General features: G+C 36.7%; 1 protein-coding gene across 1 annotated transcript in view; it reads left to right on the top strand.

Moving 5' to 3' along the window:
- Positions 1 to 251: 251 nt before the first annotated feature.
- SLC15A2 (solute carrier family 15 member 2) overlaps positions 252 to 24,517 on the top strand; it is a 43,485-nt gene continuing 19,219 nt past the window's right edge. Inside the window, exons 1-7 of the mRNA XM_074301347.1 lie at positions 252 to 497; positions 7,623 to 7,710; positions 9,815 to 9,956; positions 21,652 to 21,744; positions 21,976 to 22,075; positions 23,784 to 23,874; positions 24,124 to 24,201. Of these exons, the coding sequence (XP_074157448.1) occupies positions 360 to 497; positions 7,623 to 7,710; positions 9,815 to 9,956; positions 21,652 to 21,744; positions 21,976 to 22,075; positions 23,784 to 23,874; positions 24,124 to 24,201 (730 nt within the window). The 5' untranslated portion in view covers positions 252 to 359. The remainder of the gene's footprint in view (positions 498 to 7,622; positions 7,711 to 9,814; positions 9,957 to 21,651; positions 21,745 to 21,975; positions 22,076 to 23,783; positions 23,875 to 24,123; positions 24,202 to 24,517) is intronic.

The following is a 24,517-nucleotide window of genomic DNA, read 5'->3' as shown; positions in this document are numbered from 1 at the left end:
CCCTCATTCTTCCTCCTGACACTTTTTATTATTGTCCCATCCCTCAACAAAGCCCCACGCGAAAGCACCAGGTAAGGTAGCTATTACTAATCGCAGTTATTAGAATATCATGTGATACAGATTATGAAAAGGTTTCCAAAAATATAAAGCACTCTATAAATTTAAGGAATTTATGTTTCCAAGTCCCTCCCCTTCTCCTTACTGATTCGTCTCCCGACAATTAATCCCCGGTTCAGCCCCTTAAGCCGCGCAACAGCTCGCAGGGTTAAATTCTGAAACCACTTCCCAGTTCCCACCCCTCTCCAAGTCTCTTTTCTCAAAGAAAGCTGGACACTATCCCAGCTGCTTACTGCACCCACATGCCTGAGGAGAGAGCTATTGAGGAGCTAGCCATGAATAACTTACCCCAAAACGAATCCAAGGAAACCCTCTTTGCACTCGTATCCCCAGAAGAAGCGGTACCCCAGCCTTCAAAACCTCCAAACAAAACAGCTAGGGTGAGTCTATTCCAGATTGTACTGCCTCTCAACAGGGATACCTTACTCTCTTGTCTTTCTTCTAGGTTTTTTCTACCTCCCAATTTCAATATGGATTGTGAAATCCATTTTGTCTGTGACTAAAATTAACATTTTAAAACCTCTTTTTTAAAAATGGGGTGGGCAATAGTCATTGTATTGTATTTCATCTTAGATTCAAAGTTTCACTGTATGTTTCAGAAAAATTTTCTAAAGGAAAAGAATAACCCGTTTGGGGAGGTTTGCCTGCATACTTGTCTATCGAGTTAAGTAAGAGAGCCCAGTTCACATTCCCTCTGAATATCCCTTGCTAAGGGAGAAGGTTGGGAAAGAGCCAGAATATATCGTGTCTGTCATTGGGAAGTAGCCAGTCTGATGAAAGACCCAAGACACAGCCACAACAATGCTTTGCACTTGTATACCAACTTGTACTTTTGGAATATTTAAATTTTAATTATCTCACTCCATTTCCATGACAAGTTGATAAATTGTTGAATTCAGTCATTTCAAATGGGGCAGAGTCTTCCTGACCCATTTGGGATTAGCTGCGCAAAGATACTGGATCATTTCGTCATTTCCTTCTCCAGCTTATTTTACAGATGAGGAAACTGAAGTTAAACAGGGTGAAATGACTAGACTTGGGTCATACAGCTAGTAAGTGAGAGGCCAAATTGGAAGTCAAGAAGATGAGTCTCTTCCTGACTTCAGGCAGGGCACTGCCCACTTAGATGCCCACAGCCTGATAATTAGGACCTCTGTTTTTGTCCTCATATTGCACATGAAAAAAACTGGTGCCTAGAGAAATTAAGCAACTTAAGGTACTCAGTCCCTCATACATTCAACCAGCAAACATTCGTTCACGAAGCCTCTATCCTGTGTTCTTAGAAAGTAACATAAACATAATTTCTTGACCAGCATTAAGTTCTTTTCGTCCCAGTGTTGTCATCCAGTACTCCATGCTTTCAATACTAATTATTATTGTAAAGTAAAAATAGGACTAGAGGCAAATAGTGCTCTGTTTGGCATTCAAAATCCTTCATAATCTAACTACTTCTACCTTTCCAGTCTTTTTACATCTTATTCCCTATCATAGTCTTTTTGTTTCAGTGATACTGGCCTTCCTGACTGTTCCACAAACAAGATACTCCATATCTCAGTTCTGGGTGTTTTCTCTGAATGTTCCCTTATGCCTGGAACTCTTCATCCTTCACTCTGACTACTGACCTCCCCAGATTCCTTTAAATTCTAATTAAAATCCCACCACTGTCTTCCCTCTGTTAATTATTTCCAATTTATCCTGTACTTAACTTGCTTTGTAAATTTGTTTGCACTTTGTCGCTCCATCCAACCTGAAACTCTTTGAGTTCAGAGACTTTCTTTGGCCTTTTTTAAAGTTTAATTTTTTATTTTTATTTTTAATGTTTTGAACAGTGCCTGATACATAATAGGCACTTACTAAACCTCTATTGATTGGTTGACTGATAATATTGATAAATCAGATTACCTCGGGAGAGAGGTTATTTCTCTCCCCTTATTGTCTAGGACAATGGTCAAAATTTGGAATAAAATGTTCTTTTTTCCCCCAACAATTTATCAGCCTGGTTGTAGTGCAATTTGTGGGATGGCTCTTTTAACATCCTGGGCAGTAGAAGTTTTATATACATGTGTGTGTGTGTGTGTGTGTGTGTGTGTGTGTGTGTGTGTGTGTGTGTGTAAAAAAAAATCTCATGGAGACTTTTAGGAAGGAAAAGTGAACATTTAATTTTGTAATATATGTGTTTTCATGTTCCGAGCTACTCAGTCATTTCAGTGATGTCTTACTCTTTATGACCTCAGGATTTTCTTGGCAAAGATACTGGAGTGGTTTGTCATTTCTTTCACCAGCTCATTTTACAGATGGGGAAACAGGCCACATTTGTGTTTGAAGCCACATTTGAACTCAGCTCCTTCTGACATTAGGGGCATCTAGGTAGTACAGTGGATAGAATGTTTTCATGTTCTGAGTTAAAGAGGTTAAAGAGGTTTTAACTAGATTTCTGAATAACAGATCTGGTACACTAAAATTAAACTGTCCTCTAAGATTATTTTCTGTCTTTTTTAATGGGCCCTACCTCTAACCATGGTGCCCCTCAAGCTGGCTAGTCACTGTGTTTGCAAGAATTCTCCTGCAGGGACGAATATGATATCCTTAAATAGCTTATAGCCCACCATCAAAATTCTAGGGAAATGGAAACCAGGTTTAATGTAAAAAGCTTCTTATTAAGTAATTCTCTTTTTCACCCCCAAATAGTGGAATTTGGTTATCTAGGTGTGTGTGTGTGACCGAGACTGGGGAGGGTGGGGGGAGAGACCGAGAAACACTCTTGGTGACCAAGAGTTACTTAGATTTGTATGACCTGGGGCTAGGGAGGGAGGGAGGGATCTTCAGATGAGTTGAACTTAATCAATCCTATGGTGGTAATTATGCCCCAGGCCAAGATCTCCCTTAATTAAGGTCTGGCACTCAGCTAAACCCAAAAGATAAAAAGAAGGTAAAAAGACTCTGCTCTTGGATCTCATAGTCTAATGGAAAAGACAACATGTGATTAAATTGGAAATAACCTCAGCGAGGGTTCTAAGATGAAAAAAAGCTAGGAAAGTAGAGTGTAGCTGAGACTTGAAGGAAGTGAGTGACAATGTGTGGAGTCTTGAGATGAGTGTTTTATAGGAATAGGGAAGTCAGTTTCACTGGATCCAGGAGTATAAGAGGTAGGGGTAGAGGTAGAGGAGAGAGAGAATGGGGCATAAGAATCCTGGAAAGGTTGGAAAGGGCCAGATTATGAAGGGCTTTAAAAGCAGAGAGGAGCTTATATCTGGTACTAAAAGTGATAGAGAGGGAACCAAAGAATTTAGGGGCAACATTGTCAGAACTGTCCTTTCTGGAAGATTAATTTGACATTTGAATGGAAGATGTAACAGATTTGGGAGAGGTTGAGGCAGGGGGATCAACCATCAGACTTTTGCAATGATTTAGCAGGTTAGGCAGGAGATGTTGGGTGTTTTTACCAGAGTGATGACAGTATCAGGAAAGAAGTCACATACCTGAGATATTATAAAAGTAGAAAATGATCCAGTATGAGAGTGAAGAGTTGTGACTGACACAATATTTATCATCAATTAAATTCCCCTTAATAGGGAATTAGAAAGATGGTAGGTTTTGTTGTGGAACTAGGGATAGATAATAAGGTCAGTCTGGGACTTGTCTATAAGACCTCCAGTCAAAATACTGGATAAGACAGTTGGATATGTGAGCATGGAAGTCAGCAGAGAGGTTGATTAGTCAGATCAATATTGAAATGATAATAGTAGTTAATCAGATTACCAAATTGATTAATATGAAGAGAGGAAGGTTTTTGAGATAATAATTCACTGTTTGACAAAAACTGCTGGGAAAATTGGGAATTAATATGGCAGAAACTAGGCATAGACCTACACTTAACACCATACACCAAAATAAGGTCAAAATGGATTCATGATCTAGGCATAAAGAATGAGATTATAAATAAAGTAGAACAAAGAATAGTTTACCTCTTAGACCTGTGGAGGAGAAAGGCATTTTTTTTTTAATTTTTTATTTTATTTTATAATTATAACATTTTTTGACAGTACATATGCATGGGTAATTTTTTACAACATTATCCCTTGCACTTACTTCTATTCAGATTTTTTTCCCTTCCTCCCCCAACACCCTCCCCCAGATGGCAAGCAGTCTTATATATGTTAAATATATTACAGTATAATTTAGATACAATATATGTGTGTAGAACCGAATTTTTTGTTGCACAGGAAGAATTGGATTCAGAAGGTAAAAATAACAGTTTACATTCATTTCCCAGTGTTCCTTTTCTGGATGTAGCTGGTTCTGTCCATCATTAATCAATTGGAATTGGATTAGTTCTTCTCTATGTTGAAGAAATCCACTTCCATCAGCATACATCCTCGTACAGTATCATTGTTGAAGTGTATAATGATCTTCTGGTTCTGCTCGTTTCACTCAGCATCAGTTGATGTAAGTCTCTCCAAGCCTCTCTGTATTTCTCCTGTTGGTCATTTCTTACAGAGCAATAATATTCCATAACATTCATATACCATAGTTTACCCAACCATTCTCCAATTGATGGACATCCATTCATCTTCCAGCTTCTAGCCACTATGAAAAGGGCTGCCACAAACATTTTGGCACATACAGGACCCTTTCCCTTCTTTAGTAGTTCCTTGGGGTATAAGCCCAGTAGTAGTATGGCTGGGTCAAAGGGTATGCACATTTTGATAACTTTTTGGGCATAATTCCAGATTGCTCTCCAGAATGGTTGGATTCTTTCACAACTCCACCAACAATGCATCAGTGTCCCAGTTTTCCCACAGCCCCTCCAACATTCATCGTTATTTGTTCCTGTCATCTTAGCCAATCTGACAGGTGTGTAATGATACCTCAGAGTTGTCTTAATTTGCATTTCTCTGATCAATAGTGATTTGGAACACTCTGGAGAAAGGCATTTGTGACCAAAGAACTAGAGATTGTTACTGAGAGCAAAATAGAACATTTTGATTATATCAAATTGAAAAGCTTTTGTATAAATAAAACTAATGCAGATAAGATTAGAAGGAAAACAATAAACTGGGAAAACATTTTTACAGTCAAAGGTTCTGATAAAGACCTTATTTCTAAAATATATAGAGGAATTTAATCTAATTTATAAGAAATCAAGCCATTCTTCAATTGATAAATGGTCAGACAATTTTTAGATGAAGAAATTGAAATTATTTCTAGCCATATGAAAAGATACCCCAAGTCATTATTAATCAGAGAAATGCAAATTAAGACAACTTTGAGATACCAATACATATCTCTCAGTTTGGCTAGAATGATAGGGAAAGATAATGCTGAATGTTGGAGGGGATGTGGGAAAACTGTGACACTGATGCATTGTTGGTGGAATTGTGAGCAGATCCAGGCATTCTGCAGACGATTTGGAACTATGCTCAAAAAATTATCAAACCCTTTGATCCATTAGTGCTACTACTGGGCTTATACTCCAAAGAGATCTTAAAGAAGGGAAAGGGACCCGTATGTGTAAGAATGTTTGTGGCAGCCCTCTTTGTAGTGGCCCCAAACTGGAAACTGAGGGGATGTCCATCAATTGGAGAATGGCTGAATAAATTGTGGTATGTGAATGTTATGGAATATTATTGTTCTGCAAGAAATGACCAGCAGGATGATTTGAGAAAGGCCTGGAGAGACTTACATGAAAGTGATGCTGAATGAAATGAGCAGGACCAGGAGATCATTATATACTTCAACAACAGTACTATATGATGATTAATTCTGATGGACGTGGTTCTCTTCAACAATGAGATGAACCAAATCAGTTCCAATTGTTCAATAATATAGAACTAGCTACACCTAGTGAAAGAAACAAGTGTGAACCATTATATAGCATTTCCAATCCCTCTGTTTTTGTCCACTTGCATTTTTTTATTTCCTTCTCAGGTTTTTACCTTATTTCTAAGTCCAATTCTTGTGCAGCAAAATAAATGTATGCATATGTATACATATATTGTATTTAACATATACTTTAACATATTTAACATGTATTGGTCAATCTGCCATGGGGGGGGGAGTGGAAAAATTGGAACAAAAGGTTTGGCAATTGTCAAAATTGTCAATGCTGAAGAAAATTGCTCATGCATATATCTCGTAAATAAAAAGCTATATAAAATAAATAGAAATTTTAAAAAATTTATGAAGGGAGGAGAGAAAAAGACTAAGACATCCTTGAGCTGAAGATGAAGTCAAGGAAACCGAGGAATGATCTGACAAGAAGGAGAGCCAAGAGAGTGCTGTGGTAAGAAAAAGAAAAAGAGGAAAAAGTGTGTCAGGGTTTAGAGAGATTAAGAACATTGGAGAATAAGATAAAATCATTAGATTTGGAGATGCTTTGGTTCCTATTAGTTTTCAACCATTAGAATGGTTGGGATAAGATAAGTCACTTAGGTCATTCAGCAATTTAAAAAGGAGATTTTATTTAGCCATAACATAGAAGATTCAACAGGAACATCCAACTACATTTAGCTTTTGTAGCTTCAGACTCCTTTGTCTCCAGGCAAAGATATGGTAACTTGAGTGACTTTGGACTTCTTCCAAATCCTACATGTCCAACTTCAGTTGAGCAGATCTTTTATGGGCAACCAGGAAGCTTGTCCACGTGGAATGAGGTTACCAGGAAACTATTAAATGAGGTACAGATTGGACTTGACTCCCTTGGGTGAGGGCTCTGTCACCTTTCAGGAAAAAAACTAGCCTGTCCCATGTGGCAGAGGGATTGGAAACCCTCATATAGAAGTCGTCCTATTACAAGCTTCTTCTAATCAAGCTCCACAGATAGTGCCCATGACATTCTGGGAAAGGGGAGCAAGGTGTTAGGAGTGCTGTTGGGGTTACTGGACGTTTGGGCAAAATAAGATTTTGAGCGTAAAATAATTCAGATAAATAGCCATTATTTCTGAATTGCCCCTTCTAGCAAGTTTAGCCTAGGAAATGTAAACCATGATTACCATCTCACTAATCATTCAATCGATAAGCATTTATTAAGTATCTACTATGTGTCTAACATTGCACTAAGTGCTTGAGAGTATCAAAAGAGACAAAAAATATAGCCCTCCCCTTAAGGATAAGGAGGTGGCATAGTGGCTAGAATGTTAGAATCTGGAAGATTACCTTTCCTGAATTCAAATCTGGCCTTAGGCAGTTACTAGCTGTGTGACCTGGGGTAAATCATTTAACCCTGTGTACCTCAGTTTCCTTATCTGTAACATGAGTTGGAGGGGGAAATGACAAACTATTCCAGTATTTTTGCCAAGAAAACACCAAAGTGGGTCACAATGGTGGACAGGACTAAAAAATGTCCAAACAACAAGCCTCTCAGGAGCTCACAATCACTTGTGGGAATTGGAAAGTGCATTTTCTGACCATAATGCTTGTTATAATGTTGGGCAGGGAGACAGACATTTCAAATATATTTCCATTACACTCTTATTGGGGAATTTTTCTCTCATTTTGTTCCACAGAAAATATGTGGCTCTAATTACCCACTGAGCATTGTCTTCATCGTGGTGAATGAGTTCTGTGAACGGTTCTCCTACTATGGCATGAAAGGTATTCTTTGATTTCCCAGTACCCCTCCGCACCTGCCTGACTCTTCCATTTCCCTGTATTATACCCACCCTCCTCCAATCCTTGGCTTAGATAATCCCCTTTCTTCTCTTAGTTAAGAAAACACTGCTTTTCTGGCCAAGGCTTTCTAAAAAGCCCTCTTAGAATTCTTTTGTTTAAGAAGTTACTTTGTGTTCACACTAGTTAAAAGCAGAAGTCCAGTGCCTGAATGAAGAAATCTTAGTGAAAGCCAGAAAACTAGAGGGGAGAATGGAAACTTTTCCAGGTCTTAGTTTTATTATGAAAGCCCCTGATACTCTTACCCATAACCTTGATTTGTATCAGCTGAGAAATAACTAATAACAATAACTCATACTTCTCTAGTATATTGAGGATTATAAAGCTTTTTCCCCACAATACCTCAAGAGGCAGGCATTTTACAGAAGATAGAAGATACGGTTAAGTGGCTTGCCCAAAACCCCATTGCAGAAAAACTGCTTTTAGACCTAATGGTGAGTTCACCATATATCTTCATTGTGGCACTGAAGGTTGTTGGTATGAAGTTCCTACCCAGCAGAGGAAGTAGTTTTGTATTGTAACACTAGATATACCAGAGTTAGTACTGATAGTACTAACACACATTGACCAGAGGAAATTTAATTTTGAGATGTGCTTATAAATTCTTCTACTTTGGCTCCTGTTCAGTCTGGTCCCATGATATATTACCGTGACCTGATTCCATTGTTCAGCTGTCAAGTCTTCTCACAAGTGCTTTCTCTCCTGTAGACAGCACTGGACACAGAATGGCTAAAATGATCTCTAGAGATTTAATCTAAAAGGGATTGAGGATGAATTCTCCATATACTTTCCCCAAGGAGTCCAAATTCTCTAGACTGGGGTTAATCTTTTTATAAAGTGAATACTTATTAACCTTCTATTATGTGCCAAGCAACATACTATTCAAATTTGTATCATTATTCCATTCTTTCCTATCTAACTTTGCTTTATCAAAGTTCCTTATTTTGTATCATCAGTCTCTTCACGTGGGACTAAATCTTAGAGACAAAAGTTTATTTCACCAACCAGGGCTCCAAATAGAGCATTCTTAGGCACTAGGCATAATTACAAAAATCCATCCCTCCTCTACCTCAATTTGAGTTACTTTTGAGTCTTGACATCTTAACTTATCACAAAATAAATACCTACAGACCACAGAGAGAACAATTTTCTGGCCATAAAAATATGTGAATTTAAAGAATCACGTTAAAAATGCATCTCCTTGTGTCTCCATGTATTTTACCCTAGGGAGTACCTACCTTGTCTACCTCTAGTCTCAGCTTTGCCTCTTGAGTCTTGTTCTTTGCCTAGAGCTTTTAAAATTCAATCAGTTTAAAGTTACATCTAAAATTTTTTTCAAAGAGAACCATTTCTAGGCCCTGAATTACCTATGAAAACTAGAGCAAAGATGTATTAAAATGCTTGTCTCTCCAGCTCCCCAATCCCCCCAGTCTCAACAATTTGTCTCTTTGCTTTAACTGAGCAAAATATAATTGACAAAGAAAATCTGCTACAAAATCCTCATATAACACAATGTATTTCAAGTCAAATAGAAGTGATTTTTGTAAAGTCTTTACTTTGGATTATTTATGCCATAATTCCCTTCCCTTTGGCACAGGTATTTGTTTTCATTTGTTTGTTTATTAAACAAATTATTGACTTTAAAAATCAGAAATATATAAATAGAAATATAACATAATGAACTATTATAATTTTCTTCAGGAGACTGGCTGATCTAAAACAAATGCTACAATATTGAGATTGAAAGGACCCAGAAACCACCATCACCAGAAAATGTTATCTCCTTGCCAAATATGGCTATAAATATAGAGAGACAAATAGATATAACTAAGAGAGACATTATATTTATTAACTAATTCACAAAGTATTGTGAGGAATATGATGGAGATACAAGAATAAGTAGTGACATGAGGTCCACTTAATTGGTACAAGTATTTGAAAATGGACTCCAATTCTATTTGACTCCTCCCTTCCCAAATAGTGATCTAATCCATCTTTCATCTCACCTATATTTTTCTTTCCATTCTAGCTGTGCTGACACTTTACTTTCTGTACTTCCTACACTGGAGTGAAGATACAGCTACATCTGTGTACCATGCCTTCAGTAGCCTTTGCTATTTCACTCCTGTTTTGGGAGCAATCATAGCTGACTCTTGGTTGGGAAAGTTCAGGTAAGAAAAGAACCTCATCCAGCCTCATAATGTGAAAGACCACATCCCAAGGGAATTTACAGATTAAGACCACCAGAGGTCCTGTCTTCTTTCCCTTTGGCACTAGACAATAACAGATTTGTTGTCATATTTTCATTTCAATTGTGTCTGACTGTCTTTGCCATTCCCTTCTTCAGTTCATTTTACAGAGGAGGAAACTGAGGTAAACAAAATTAAGTGACTTGCCAAGGGTCACATAGCTAGCAAGTACCTGAGGATGATTTGAATTCATGAAGATGAGTATTCCCAATTCTAGACGCAGCTTTCTATTCACTATACTAAAATTTGTTAAACTTTTTTTATTCAACCCCTTTTTTGCTTGAGAAATTTTTATACGACCCTGGGCATATAGATATATGAAACTGATATACAAATTGAACATTTGCTGATAATCATATTTTCACCATTCCCACATTCAATTATATAACCAACAACAAATTTATTTCAGCCTTAACAGAAAAAGGTTTTGCAGACTTTCCTCATTCATTCTTGTTGTATTGCAAGAGCTATCACAATCAAAAGATTCTTTCATAAATATAGATTGAATGACCTGTGCTACAATTTTTATTCTATTCCTCTGATCTGGTCTGGTGAATGGAGAATATCTGCACATTTACAAATATTCAGTATTAAATCAACTTTCTTTCTCTGTCCCTGGGTTTACTTCTCAACCCTAAGGGTCTGCAACCACCAAGCCTCTGTCAGCCCACCTTCCTATCAGAGTGATATGGACAAACCGCCTGTACCTCCCTCCTTACTATTACTTGGCTTAGGGTCTGGTTCCATTCCAACAAAAGGGATGGTGGTGGGGCACATGCTGACTCTTTACTCTCTCCTTCTGCCCACTCCCAAATAATCTCAACTCCAGACATTCCCAGTCCCTGTCTTCTGCTTCTCATTTCCTGCCTCTTCCTCTATTGCAGTGGTTCTTAAAATTTTGTTCTCAATATCTTTATACTATTTAAATAACTTTTTGTGGTGGCAAGGAATTAGAAACTGAGTGGATGCCCATCATTTGGAGAATGGCTGAATAAGTTGTGGTATATGAATGTTATGGAATATTATTATTCTGTAAGAAATGACCAACAAGATGATTCAGAAAGGCCTGGAAAGACTTACATGAAATGATGCTGAGTGAAATGAGCAGGACCAGAAGATCATTATACATGGCAACAATAAGATTATATGATGAACAACTGTGATATTCATGGCTCTTTTCAGCAATGAAGTGATTCAGGCCAATTCCAATGGACTTGTGATGGAGAGAGCCATCTGCATCCAGAGAAATGACTATGGGAACTGAATGTGAATCACAACATAATTTTTTCATCTTTTTGTTGTTGTTTGCTTGCTTTTTTTTCCCTCTTTTTTCTTTTTGATCTGGTTTTTCTTGTGCGCCAGATCAGAAAAAAAAGAAAGATTGCAGTGTGACAAATGTGGAAATATATATAGAAGAATTGCACAGGTTTCACATGTATAGGATTACTTGTTGTCCTAGGGGAAGGGAGGGAAAGAAATTTGGAATACAAGGTTTTAAAAGAGCAGATGTTGAAAACTATCTCTGCATATATTTTGAAAATTAAAAGCTATTATTTTTTTAAAAAAAATGATGAGCAGGGTGAGTTTTAGAAAGGCCTAGAAAGATTTACATGAACTGATGCTGAGCAAAACAAGCAGAACCAGGAAAACACTACACAGCAATAGCAGGATTGTGCAATGATCAACTATGAAAGACTTGGGTCTCAGCAGTTCCGTGATCTAAGATGCAGATAGAAAACACCATCTGCATCCAGAGAGAAAACTATGGAGACTGAATATAAATTAATACATGCTTTATTCATTTTTTTCTTATATTTTTATTTTTTTATGTTTTTTCTTTATGATTTTTCTTTTCCAACATGATTCATAAGAAAATATGTGAAAAAAGTACACATATAATTAGAAAAAAAATTGGTTTTTAAATGTAATGGGGAAAATAAACTTTTTTTTTTTTTTTTTTTTTTAAAGAAAGAAATATGGCACTGATAGGCTTGATTCAGGGTTGCCACAAACCTTCAATTTATTAAAAAAAAATCAACATCTGCAAAGTATAATAAAATGAGGTATGCTTGTACTGACCTTAGACAAGTATCTTTACCTCTTGATCTTCAGTTTTCTCAACTAGAAAAGGGAAGGGGATGTGGAAGAATTGGACTCAGTTGTGAACTTTCTAGAGCAGGCACTGACTTTTTAATCTTTGTATTGTCATGGCTTAGCACAGTGTCTGGCAAATGGTAGGTGCTTTTATTGTGTTTTTTTGGACAGTTTTTTATTTTCAAAACACATATAGAGAGAGCTTTCAACATTCACCCTGCAAAACCCTGCTCTCCAAATTTTTTGCTCTCTCCCTTCCCCTACCACTTCCCCTAGATGGCAATCAATCCAAGAGATGTCAAACATATACAATTCCTTTACACATACCTCCACAGTTTTGATATTTATTGACTAACTAGATGATCTAAAGTACTTTCCAGCTTTAGATAAAAATATGTTAGATGCCTTATATTCCTTCTATAAGGAGAGTTGATTAGGGAAACCTCCCTTTTCTTAATAAATCTGTGAGCTCTCCAATCAACTGGGTAGGTTTATAATGAAGCTCACTGGCCAGGGGTGGGAGGTGGAGGTAGATGGTAGCTAGGTGGCACAGTGGATAGAATACTGGATCTTCAGTTAAGAAGATTCATCATCTTGAGTTCAGATATGACCTCAGACACTGTGGCCTTGGGCAAGTCACTTAACCCTGTTTGCCTCAGTTTCCTTATCTGTAAAAGGAGCAAGAGAAGGAAATGGCAAACTACTCCAGTATTTGCCAAGAATACCCCAAATGGGATCATGGAGAGTCAGACATAACTTAAAAGAAAGACTTAGTAACAAATTTCTTAACCTAGATTCTATAATCTATTTTTGAAAAAATATTTTGATAGCTGTATTTCAGTACCTTTGATTTCCTTTATAACCTTATGTATTCTGTTTAATGCATTTAAAGGCATTCTGACAAAGGATTCATAGGCTTCACTATACTGTCAAAGAGTCTATGATGTGTGAAAGATTAAGAAACCCCTGTCATCTTGTGGGTACCTCTTCATGAAAGTGTAGACATAGGTAGCTTGTTGAAAGAAAAGTGGACAGTTTCAGGGGCTAAGGCTGCTTCCAAAATGATCTGATTTGCTCAGATTCTAGGAAGTCAGTTAAATCAGACAATAAGCTTTTACTGAGTGTCATCGATATGACAGATACTGTGCTAAGTGCTGGGAACACACAGAAAGGAAAAAGACAGTCCCAGACCTCAAGGAAGTCACAGAATGATGCATTCAAGGGAGGACAACTCACAAGAGGTACCCAGATAGATATGGGGGTAGGAAAGATAAAATGCTTCCTCCCCATTCTTTTATTTTCCCTTTTCCCTCTTCAAAGCACAGAATGTCCAGAATGGAACAAACCTGTGTTCAAGGACAGGATTGTGGGGTTCTAGGAAGCTTATGTACCAGTACAATCTCCTCACCAGGAATCCATAATGCGGAAGTCTGGCAAAACCTGTATATGAGCACACTTTTCCTCAATTTGGGACCTGAGTATAGATGCCATAGTACAGGAGCATATGGAAGCTATATATTGTATTCTCTTTTCAAAATTTTTAAAAACTTTTTCCAAATACATGCAAAGATAGTTTTCAGCATTCACCTTTGCAAAACCTTGTGTTCTAAAATTTTCTCCCTCCTCCCCCCCTAAACAACAAGCAATGTTTAACCTAATATAGGTTAAACATGTGTAATTCTTTTTTTTTTTTTTTTTTTTTTGAGGCTGGGGTTAAGTGACTTGCCCAGGGTCACACAGCTAGGAAGTGTTAAGTGTCTGAGATCATATTTGAACTCAGGTCCTCCTGAATTCAAGGCTGGTGCTCTATCCACTGCGCCACCTAGCTGCCCCCTATGTATAATTCTTGTAAACATATTTCCATATTCATCATGGTGCACAAGAAAAATCAGATCAAAAAAGAAAAAAAAAAACATGAGAAAGAAAAACAAATAAACAACAAAAGGTGAAAATGCAATGCTTTGATCCACATTTAGTCTCTATAATTCTTTGAATACTAATAGCACTTTCCATCCCAAGTCTATTGGAATTGTTTTTGAATCACCTCATTGTTGAAAAGAGCCATGTCCATCACAGTTGATCATTACATAATCTAGCTGTTTCTGTGTACAATATTCTCTTGGTTCTACTCACTTTACTTAGCATCAGTTCATGGAAATTCTCTCCAGGTTTTTCTTAAGTCAGACTGCTTGTCATTTCTTATAGAATAATATCCTATTACATTCATATATTACATCATTCCCCCACTGAGGGGCATTCACTCTATTTCCAGTTCCTAGAACTACAAAAAAGGCTGCTACAAACTACATGTATTCTCAAACGTAACTTTATGACTTAGTTGACTAGAGGATGAGAAGTTCAAGACATAGTAATAACGGTGACAGTGATTCCTACAGAAGGATTTGACTAAAGCAGACTTGTCACCCACACTGAGAGTGTTTCTGACCCCCAGGTCCCACCTGTAAAATTTTCATTCTTTACACTAGGAATTCTATATTTGGAGATCCATAAGCAGATGACAAAGGTCTTTAAACTTGGCTAAAAAATTTATGTACATATTTTCACTAAGCCCTAACTGAAACTTAGTATTAAATTATGAAGTAAGCAACAAATACTCTGAGAAGGGACCTCTTCTTTTTTCTTATTTATTTAATATTTTCCCCAGTTACATTTAAAACAGTTTTTTTACATTTTTTTTTTAAACTTTTTAGTTCCAGATTCTCTCCCTTATTCCTACCCCAGCCCCCATTAAGAAACCACATGTGACCTTATGCAAAAATATTTACATAAAAGTCATGTTGGGAAAGGAAGCATAGATCTCCCCCAATAAAAAAAAAAAACACTCAAGAAAAATAAAGTTAAATAAAAAGAGAGTATGATTCAATCTGTATTCAGACAACCAGTTTCTTCTGGGTATGGATAGGATTTTTTCATTATAAGTCCTTCAGAGTAATTGTGGATCATTGTACTGCTGAGAATAGCAAAATCATTTATATCTGGATGAATCTTTTTCCTCTTTTTATCCAAAATCTTAGTAGGTTTATCCAGCAAGAAGCTATGAAGTGCTTACTATGTGCAAGGCATCTGGAATACACAAATAACAGCAGTCAAGAATTTTAATTTATTGATACAATGTTTTGATATAACAGATTGTTCATGACAGTCACTCAAATGCTATTACTAAATGCATTCCAGCATGATAATTGTGGAAATATGTAAAGAATTGCACATGTTTAACATGTGCTGGATTATTTGCTTTCTAAGGGAGGAAGTGGGGGGAAGAGAGGGAGAAAAAAATTTGGAACACAACGTTTTGCAAGGGTGAATATTGAAAACTATATTTGCATATATTTTGAAAATAAAAATTTTAAAAACAACAACAAAAAACCCCAACGTTCATTCTCTACCACCTTCCTCCCCCTCAAAAAAAAAAAAAAAGGTTAAATTAGATTAGAGGTTAAGAAAAAGGAGGGATATATTCTCCTACTCTGACAGTATAGTACTAACATTGATAGTTTATTTTGCCCAGTATTCTGTTTCTTTCTGTTGTTATAATCATTATGGTTATTATTCTTTTGCCTCTATTTTCCTTACTTTGACTTACATAGGAATGCAATCAACTAATTGTCAAGCACTTATTTAGTGTCTATTATGATCTTACTAGACCTGAGTTAGATTCTGAGGATACAAAGAGAATAGAAAATTGTTCCTGTTTTGAGGAATTTATATTCTAATGGGGAGGGGACAGTATGTTCATATTTAAATGTATGAAAACACTTTGAAGACAAAAATAAGATAACCCTGTAGGAGAGATATGCAGTAACAATGAGGATCAGGAGAAGCTTCATGCAGAAGTTGTTACCTAAGCTGAGTTTTGAAGGAAATGAGAAATTTCAAAAGGTGTTGGTGAAGAAGAAATGCAATCTAGAAATGGGAGACAGCCAGTGCAAAGGCACTAAGACCAGCAAGTCATATGTAAAGAATGACAAAAAGGTTGGTTTGGACTATAGAGTACATGTAAAGAAATAGTATAGTATGAGGCTGGGTTAATAAGATGGGACCACATCGTGAAGAACTTTAAATGTCAAACAGTGGAGCTTATAGTTAATCCTAGAAAGAGGCACTGGGTTTGCCTATAGAAGGACATAATGACATGGTCAAATTTTACTCAAGGCACATCACTTTGGCAAATGTATGGAAGATATAAGAGGAGACTTGAGTCAGGGAGATCAACTAAGGTGCCCTTTCACTCTATATGTTTCTGAATTCTTCATGTTTGTCATTCTTTATGGAACAACAATGTTCCATTATCTTGGTTTTTTGTAGCTAAAATTTAGAAATATGTTTGAATGTTCTGTAGGCAGGGTGTTGCCAAGTTCCATTTGTAATCTGCCCTGTCCTCTTCACTAGATTTCTGCCTTCCTCTTTATCTCCTTATGTTCATTTAGAAAGAAATCTCTTCCTGGTCTCTTTATTATCTCTTATGTTGCTGTTAGTATCCTTGCTTGTTGCTTTAGTCGCTCCTCTTAAATTTCTGTTAGGGATGTTCAAGAAGGAAATAATCTTTTCAGTTCTGTTTTTTTTATAAGAATATTTCAAATTCTTTATTCTTGGACACCCATCTTTTGTGTTGCATGTTTAATCTCAGATTTGCAGGATAGATCACCCTGGGATGCATCTTGATCTTTCATTTTCTATTCTTTTTTTCTTTTTTTTTTTTTTAATTAAAGCTTTTTTATTTTCAGACTATATACATAGATAATTTTCAACATTCACCTTTACAAAACCTTGTGTTCTAAGTTTTTTCCCTTCCTTCTGCTCAACCCCTCCCCTAGACAGCAAGTAATCCAATATATGTTAAACATATGCAATTCCTTTTTTTTTAAATTAAAGCTTTTTATTTTCAAAACATATGCATGGATAATTTTTCAACATTGACCCTTTCAAAAGCTTGTGTTCCAAATTTTCCCCCCTTTCCCTTACCCCTGTCCTTAGATGGCAAGTAATCCAATATATGTTAAACATGTGCAATTCTTCTATACATATTTCCACAATTATCATGCTGCACAAGAAAATTAGATCAAAAAGGGAAAAAAAAATGGAAAAGAAAGCGAAATGCAAGCAAGCAACAACAAAAAGAGTGAAAATACTGTGTTGTGATGCACACTCAGTTCCCATTGTCCTCTCCCTGGATGCAGATGGCTCTCTTATTCACAAGATGTTTGGAACTGACCTGAATCATCTCATTGTTGAAAAGAGCCACTTCCATTAGAATTGATCTTATTATAATCTTGCTGTTGCTGTGTATAATGATCTTCTGGTTTTGCTTATTTCACTTAGCATTATCTACTCCTTTTTCTAATGAGTGCAGAAAAGTGCTATTTGAATGTTTTTTGTTTTATAATTAAAATTCTTTCTCTGTTGGCTTGCAGAATTTGTTTCTTTACTGATTTGTTCAGAAACACTGTCTTGGAGTTTGTAGCCTTGAGGATTTTTTTTTTTGAAGGCTATATATATATTTGGAAGCTGGATATGAAATATATATATATATATATATATTTCATTGTGATGTTAAAGGTTTTTATCCTATTGTACTCTTCTGGAAGACCTATGATGCTTAGATTGTCTCTGTCTATCCTGTCTTTTAGTTCAGTATATTTTTACTTGCATAGTGAGCATACTTTCCTTTTAATGTTCTTTCTAGAGTGTCCTTCAGTTCTGTGTATTTATATTTCAAATCTATTCATCTCTCTTTTGTTTCTTAGGTATTTCTATGGTTGCAGATTTAAGTTTTTCTATCCTGCTCATTATTTTTGTGTTGTAAGACCTAAATTCTGCTTCTAATTTCTCTTTTAAACAATGAAGAGCATCTTATGGTTACATGCTCTTTTCAAATTCTACAGGCTTAATGATTTTTTTGGGCAGTATTTATGAAACAGCTGAACTTCTTTACTAGATCTGGAGGCCATATTTCCTTCCATTGTTACTATTTTTTCCTATTGATCTATGTTTGTAGTCAAAGTTTTTGAGTTTTCTTCCTGAAATCTTTGGTATTTTCATTCCTTTTCCCTTAGCCTTATTTTCCTTATTGCTAATTTCTGACTCTCCCCTTTCTAATTGTGGTTTCCTTTGGGGCTGGATCTGAGTTTCTCAGTCTTCTCTAAAGTAGGCATTTCTTTTCTTCTCCCTCTCTCCTTCCTTTCTTCCTTCCTTCTCTTCCTACCTCCCTCCTTCCTTCCTCCCAATCTCTCTCCCTCCCTTTTTTCCTCCTTCCTTCCCTCCCTTCTTTCCTTCTTTTCTTCCTATCAGAGTTAGGTAACTTGCCCAGGTTCACACAGTTAGTAAATGTCAAGTGTCTGAGTCTAGATATGAACTCAGGTCTCCTGACTCCAGGGCCAGTGTTCTATCAACTGCATCACCTAACTACCCCCAAAGTAGACATTTCAAAGATTTCTAGCATAGATTTCTGCCCTGAATGACTTGAGTGTTTAGAATTGACTTCAACAGCATATGTTCTTTTCTCAGTCTAAGTACAGTGCTTCACAGCTCTTTACAAACATGTCATCCTGTCCAGTCCTGTCCCGGTGATCTGTCCCATTCCCTCTATTCTTCAGTTCTTTTGTATGACACTGGTAGTTAAGAGCCTGCTTTCCCTGGCACAAGTTCTTCTTAATTGTAGCCCCTAGCAGGCTTTTATTCCTTTTTTTTTTTTTTAATTTTTATTTTATTTTATAATTATAACATTTTTTTGACAGTACATATGCATGGGTAATTTTTTACTACATTATCCCTTGCACTTACTTCTATTCAGATTTTTTCCCTTCCTCCCCCAACCCCCTCCCCCAGATGGCAAGCAGTCTTATATATGTTAAATATATTACAGTATATTCTAGATACAATATATATGTGTAGAACCGAATTTTTTGTTGCACAGGAAAAATTGGATTCAGAAGGTAAAAATAACAGTTTACATTCATTTCCCAGTGTTAGGCTTTTATTCCTAAAGGACTGTGCCCAAGTTGCTGTTGAGGGCTTAAAAAACCTCTGCAGCCTAAAGTTGAAGTCTCAAATGGAAAGAGGGAGAGGTTAATGGTGTATAAAACTTTGATGCCACCTTGTATTGTGGCCTTGAGTCTGCTAACATAGCCTCACGACTGATAGACTGACAGGTGTGGAGGAAGACTACTGAGTAAGCTCAAGGTAGGTGAGCATCAAGTCCTTAGTTTGAGGAGATTGTCCCCTCTTTTTTGGATTCTGGCTGTTCTAGACTTGGAAACAGTTGAAGTTGTCTTATCTTTGGTGCATTATTTATCTTTTGGACAGGTTTGAGAGGTCATGGAGATTAATATCTATTTTTTTTTAAAAAATATATATTGTAGTAATTTTTAATACGCATTGCTTTATGAATCATGTTGGGAGAGAAAAATTAGAGCAAAAGGGAAAAACCATGGGAGAGATAAACAGAAAAAAAGAAGTGAACATAGCATGTGTTGATTTACATTCAGTCTCTTCAGTTCTTTTTCTGGGTGCAGGTGCCATTTTCTGTCCAAAGTCTATGGAAATTTTGCTTTGGATCACTGAACTTCTGAGAAGAACTATGCCTTTCACAGTTGATCATCACACATTCTTGCTGTTATATTATTCTTGCTTCTGCTTGTTTTACTCAGCATCACTTCATAGAAAGTGGCTGTTCTTCAATTTTTGGTGAAGAACATTCAATTGAACATACATTTAGAAGAGTGACTAAAGGTCTTTGATTAGGGACTAAATGACCATATCAAGTTTTAGGAAAATTTATTAGACAATAATGTGAAAGATATACTGAAAGGGAGATAAAATAGAAGTAGGAAGACCTGGACTATCACAATAATGCAAAAGTAGAGAGAAAGAAACAAGAATAATTCATTGGGGAAGCAGAAACAACACATCTTTCCAGTGGCTTGTATGTATAAAGTAAGAGGTAAAAATGTTAGGGGAAAGACCAGATTAAGTGGAGAGAATGAGAAAGCTATTGGGCATATTAAATTTGAGGTGCCAAGGAGACATTCAGATGGAAATATCCAGGAGGCCGTTAGTGATTCAGGATATGATATTTATATTTGAGGGTACTCTTCAGAGTTATGGTAATTGAAGTCTATAAGAATAGGTGGAATACCAAGTAAGATGAGGAAGAAAAGATAAAAGTCTATAACTGTGCCTTGGGGCATAACCATATTTAAGGGACAGGAGCAGGATGAGAAGCCAACAAAAGGAGGCAAAGAAATTATTTGAAAGATAAGAGGAAAATAATCAGAATAAAGCCAAGGGAAGAAAGGCCATCAAGAAGTGATTTCATAAAATGGTATTTTCACACATATATTGTATCTAGGTTATATTGTAACACATGTAAAATGTATGGGATTACCTGCCATCGGGGGGAGGAAGTGGAGGGAGGGAGGGGATAATTTGGAAAAATGAATAAAAAAAAAAAGTGATTTCATAAATGCTACAAACAGATGAAAGAGGACCAAAATAAGAAAAATAACCGTAGGATTTGGGGGGGGAGGGGGAGAATGTTCTTTGTGTCCTTGAACAAAGCTACTGCTATAGAGTGATGAGGATAATAGAATTTAATGGATTGTGAAGAGATTGAGCTAGGTGACCGAATCATAAGGTAAGAGTGTGACCTGGAGGTCTATTGCTGACAGTGACAGTAATCAAAAGAAGAGCATATTGTAGTAAAATGTTATGGCCTGAAAAAGAAATTATGTCACTTTAGATTATACCCTTTGATAAAATTGGCTGAATTGGGAGTGAAAAGAGGAAACCAAATTTCACCTTCCCTTATATTAGAGTAAGTGTGGAGCAAATTTTATACAGGTAGCTCTAATTTCTTCTCTAATCCTACCCTGGTCTTCATGACTCCCTATTGTCACAGTCACTTCTTGAATATTATTGAATGTTAAATCAATATAAGTCACCCACTTGGATCTACGAATTTTATTATCTCTTCCATTCTACCAGAGACTCTATCCTCTAGTTTTTGTCTTGTCTGCACTTGAAGGGGCTGGAAGTAGAGGGGAGACTTGTTAGTCTTGCCTAGCCCTTCATAAAAGAAAAAAAGATTCATTATTGAACTCTTACCTGCTTTTTTTTTCCTATTTAACTTTCACCTTTGTTTCTCATATAATTTTTTTTCTTATTTTTTTTTTTTTAATGAAGCAGTTGTGATTAAAATGACTTGAGGTCACTTAGCAAGTAAATAGTATCTGAACTCCTTAGTACTATCTATTAAGCTACCCTATAGTTCCTCTCATTTAAAATTTTGAAATAGTTCCTTGAAACATCTTCCTCTCCATCCACTGTGTGTAACTTTAATGCTTTCCAAAATATCTACCAGAGAAAAATGCTGAGAGTGGGATAGAATATGGCACCAACATTTGTTAGTGCTTCTCTGTGTCTTCAAAGTAAGTAATATTGTTTAACTTTGTAAAATTACTTGTAAACTTCTTCTTACTCTTAAATAATTTGAATTTTTCCCCAGGACAATCATCTCTCTCTCTTTGATATATGTGCTGGGTCACTTGGTCAAGTCTCTGGGTGCAGTGCCGGTCTTGGGGGGACATGTAATGCACATGTGAGTAGAATCACCAAATACAAATTCTCCTTGGTTATTCCTGCAGGCTTCAGTTCCCCCTCTCCCCTCTGCCAGGCAGGGAGATCAATGGCTCTCTTAGGAATATGGGAGAGAAAAGGATTAGGATACTCTCCGCTCTGATGTACTTTCTCTCTTGTAGTCCCACAGTTATGATTGCAGTAGTAAAACTATACAACAAACACTGTCAGTGTCCTTGTCTCTCTCTTGTAGGGCTCTATCCATGATTGGCCTCTTCTTAATAGCCTTGGGAACAGGAGGCATCAAACCCTGTGTGGCAGCCTTTGGTGGAGACCAGTTTGAAGAACAACATGTAAGAACCATGTGATTTCAGCATCTTTTTTGTCTTTTAGAAGATGGACCCAGGCATCCCAGATTGGGGAGGGGCTTTGGAGAGCTAGAAGGCCTGGCTAAGTGTGAATTGTATGGTTGGAGGAGAATCATCAAACAGATGGAAAACAGAACACAAAGGCTTCCTGTAGATATCACTCTTACTTAGAAAATCCCTCTTTTCCCCTCAATCAATGAAGGGGGACAAATATAAATGGATCGATATACAAAGTGAAAAGGACTCAGATGGGTCTGAGAGTCTGAGGATGCAAGAAAGAATCACATAAATTTCACTTTATCCCAAATACCTAGCTTCCTCTTTAATCTTTCACTTTTCCTCTGTCTTGATTACTTCATGTGTTTCTTTCTCTCTTTTCTCTCTAGCTCTGGTCTTCTCCCATCTTGTATTGGGTATATTTGTGTTTTTTTTATTATTTTTCTCCCTGGTTTTTATCACCTTTGTGATTTCTGACCCATGTGAATTTTCCTGGCCAGGAAAGTGATGTGATGATCTAGTGGAATAAGGTAATTGCCAATCTTTATGCACATTTCAAGTTTTCAGCCTTGAATTATGTCCAGGGTGGGGAGGTTCCTGGAATTTCTTTTCCATTCCAAACAGTTTCTTTGGGCTTAGATTGTTTGCAAAGTCAACTAGCCCCTGTACTAATGGGGATGGGATTCATCTGCAAGCTCTGTGAAATAAATAATTGGGCAAATATGAATGGAATGAGGAAAGTCCACTTGGGATGGGGAAACAAACTGAAGTAAAGGAACCGGGGATACCTGAAGGATCAAAGTTGCTTGCTGTTTCATCCTCTGACTGAAGAAATGCATTTATTGAACTCTTAGACCCACAGTCTTTACTGCAAATGGTAAAGTAATAGCTCTTAATTCTCCTTAAACTTTCAGCCAGGTTCCCTGGCTAGCACCAAATAAAGTCTTCCGTCTGGTCAATGATTTCTTTCTTTGCCCTTGTTTTTCCTCCCCACTGCTAACATTATTATTATTTATTATTATATCATATTACACATAATATGTTATTTCATTATACATACAACCCATATGGTTTGGTTTGGTTTGTGTAGATTTGATGAGCAATACCTGCAAATAACATAGTTTGTAATGTGTTACGTAATTTGCAGAAAACAAGTATGATTGTACTAGATGTCCCAAAAGTCTCAGTGCAATTTTAAGTTTTTATGTAATTAGCATAATAAGTTTAAGCAAATTGTTTTTGAAATAGGCTTAATTTTAAAAATTACTTTATTTCTTTATTTTTCTGGTTATATATGTATATTAACTTTATTACACTTATTTATGGATCATGTTGGGAGAGAAAATCAGGACAAAAGGGAAAAACCACTAGAGGTGAAAAAAACTGAAAAAAGAAGTGAACATAATATGTGTTGATTTACATTTAGTCTCCATAGTTTTTGTTTGTTTGTTTGGTTTTTTGTTTTTTTTGGATACAGATGACATTTTCTATTCAAAGTTTATTGGGATTGATTTTTAATAGCTTTAAGCTGCTCTAAGACTTTTGAGACACTATCACTATCGTTGCTTATAGTAGTTCTGTTTGGCAGGTCAGGGAGATATGGAGTGTAGGGATCTGTGCTTCTGTGCCTGATGATAATGATGATATTTATCCTGTGTGTTTTTTTCTTTCTTTCTTTCTTTCTTTTTTGTCCTAGACAAAGGAAAGGAGAAGATTCTTCTCAATTTTCTATCTGTCCGTCAATGCGGGTAGTTTGCTCTCTACCTTTATCACACCTATGCTAAGAGGTTAGAGTCCTTTGTGAGGGGCCTGGTAAATGGTTTTGCTGTGACCAGTTATGGAATGGGAGATTCCCCTCCTCCCCCAAAGAGGGCTTGGGAAATAGAAGGGGTTTCCTTCTGTTTAATTCTTTTCTACAAGGAATTGAATTAAGCAATCTTCATAAAGGAGGGTGATGTTGGAGAAGACTGTAAGAAATTGATTTGTTGAAAAGCTGAGACCTAGGATAACCTGCCTTTATTTTGTCCTCTTTCCAGGTAATTTACAGTGCTTTGGAGGAGATTGTTATGCATTAGCCTTTGGGGTTCCAGGAATCCTAATGGCGGTAGCTCTTGGTAAGTGGACTGGAGATGTGAGAAAAGAATTCCTCCCTTCCCTAAACCTAGCTCACTAAATTAATCCCAGCTCTGTGAGCGATTACAGGATACTTTGATTCGTTAGGATATCCAAAAGCACATTCTGAAGTGAATGTATGTACTCTCAGCTGGCTGCCCCGTGCCCTGCCCTAATATCACAAATCGAGCTCTTTAAGTGACTGGAGTTAGAAAATCCAGAATCTGTCAACGAGGTGTGATTCTTCATTCACCCAAACTCCTCTCCCAGGACCAAGCCCTAGAAGAGGGGGCTGGGTCGGTTACTTGGGTTACTTAA

Source organism: Sminthopsis crassicaudata, chromosome 3 (assembly GCF_048593235.1).
Source record: "Sminthopsis crassicaudata isolate SCR6 chromosome 3, ASM4859323v1, whole genome shotgun sequence".
Classification (NCBI taxonomy): Eukaryota; Metazoa; Chordata; class Mammalia; order Dasyuromorphia; family Dasyuridae; genus Sminthopsis; species Sminthopsis crassicaudata.
This window is presented reverse-complemented; position numbering and strand designations above follow the sequence as displayed.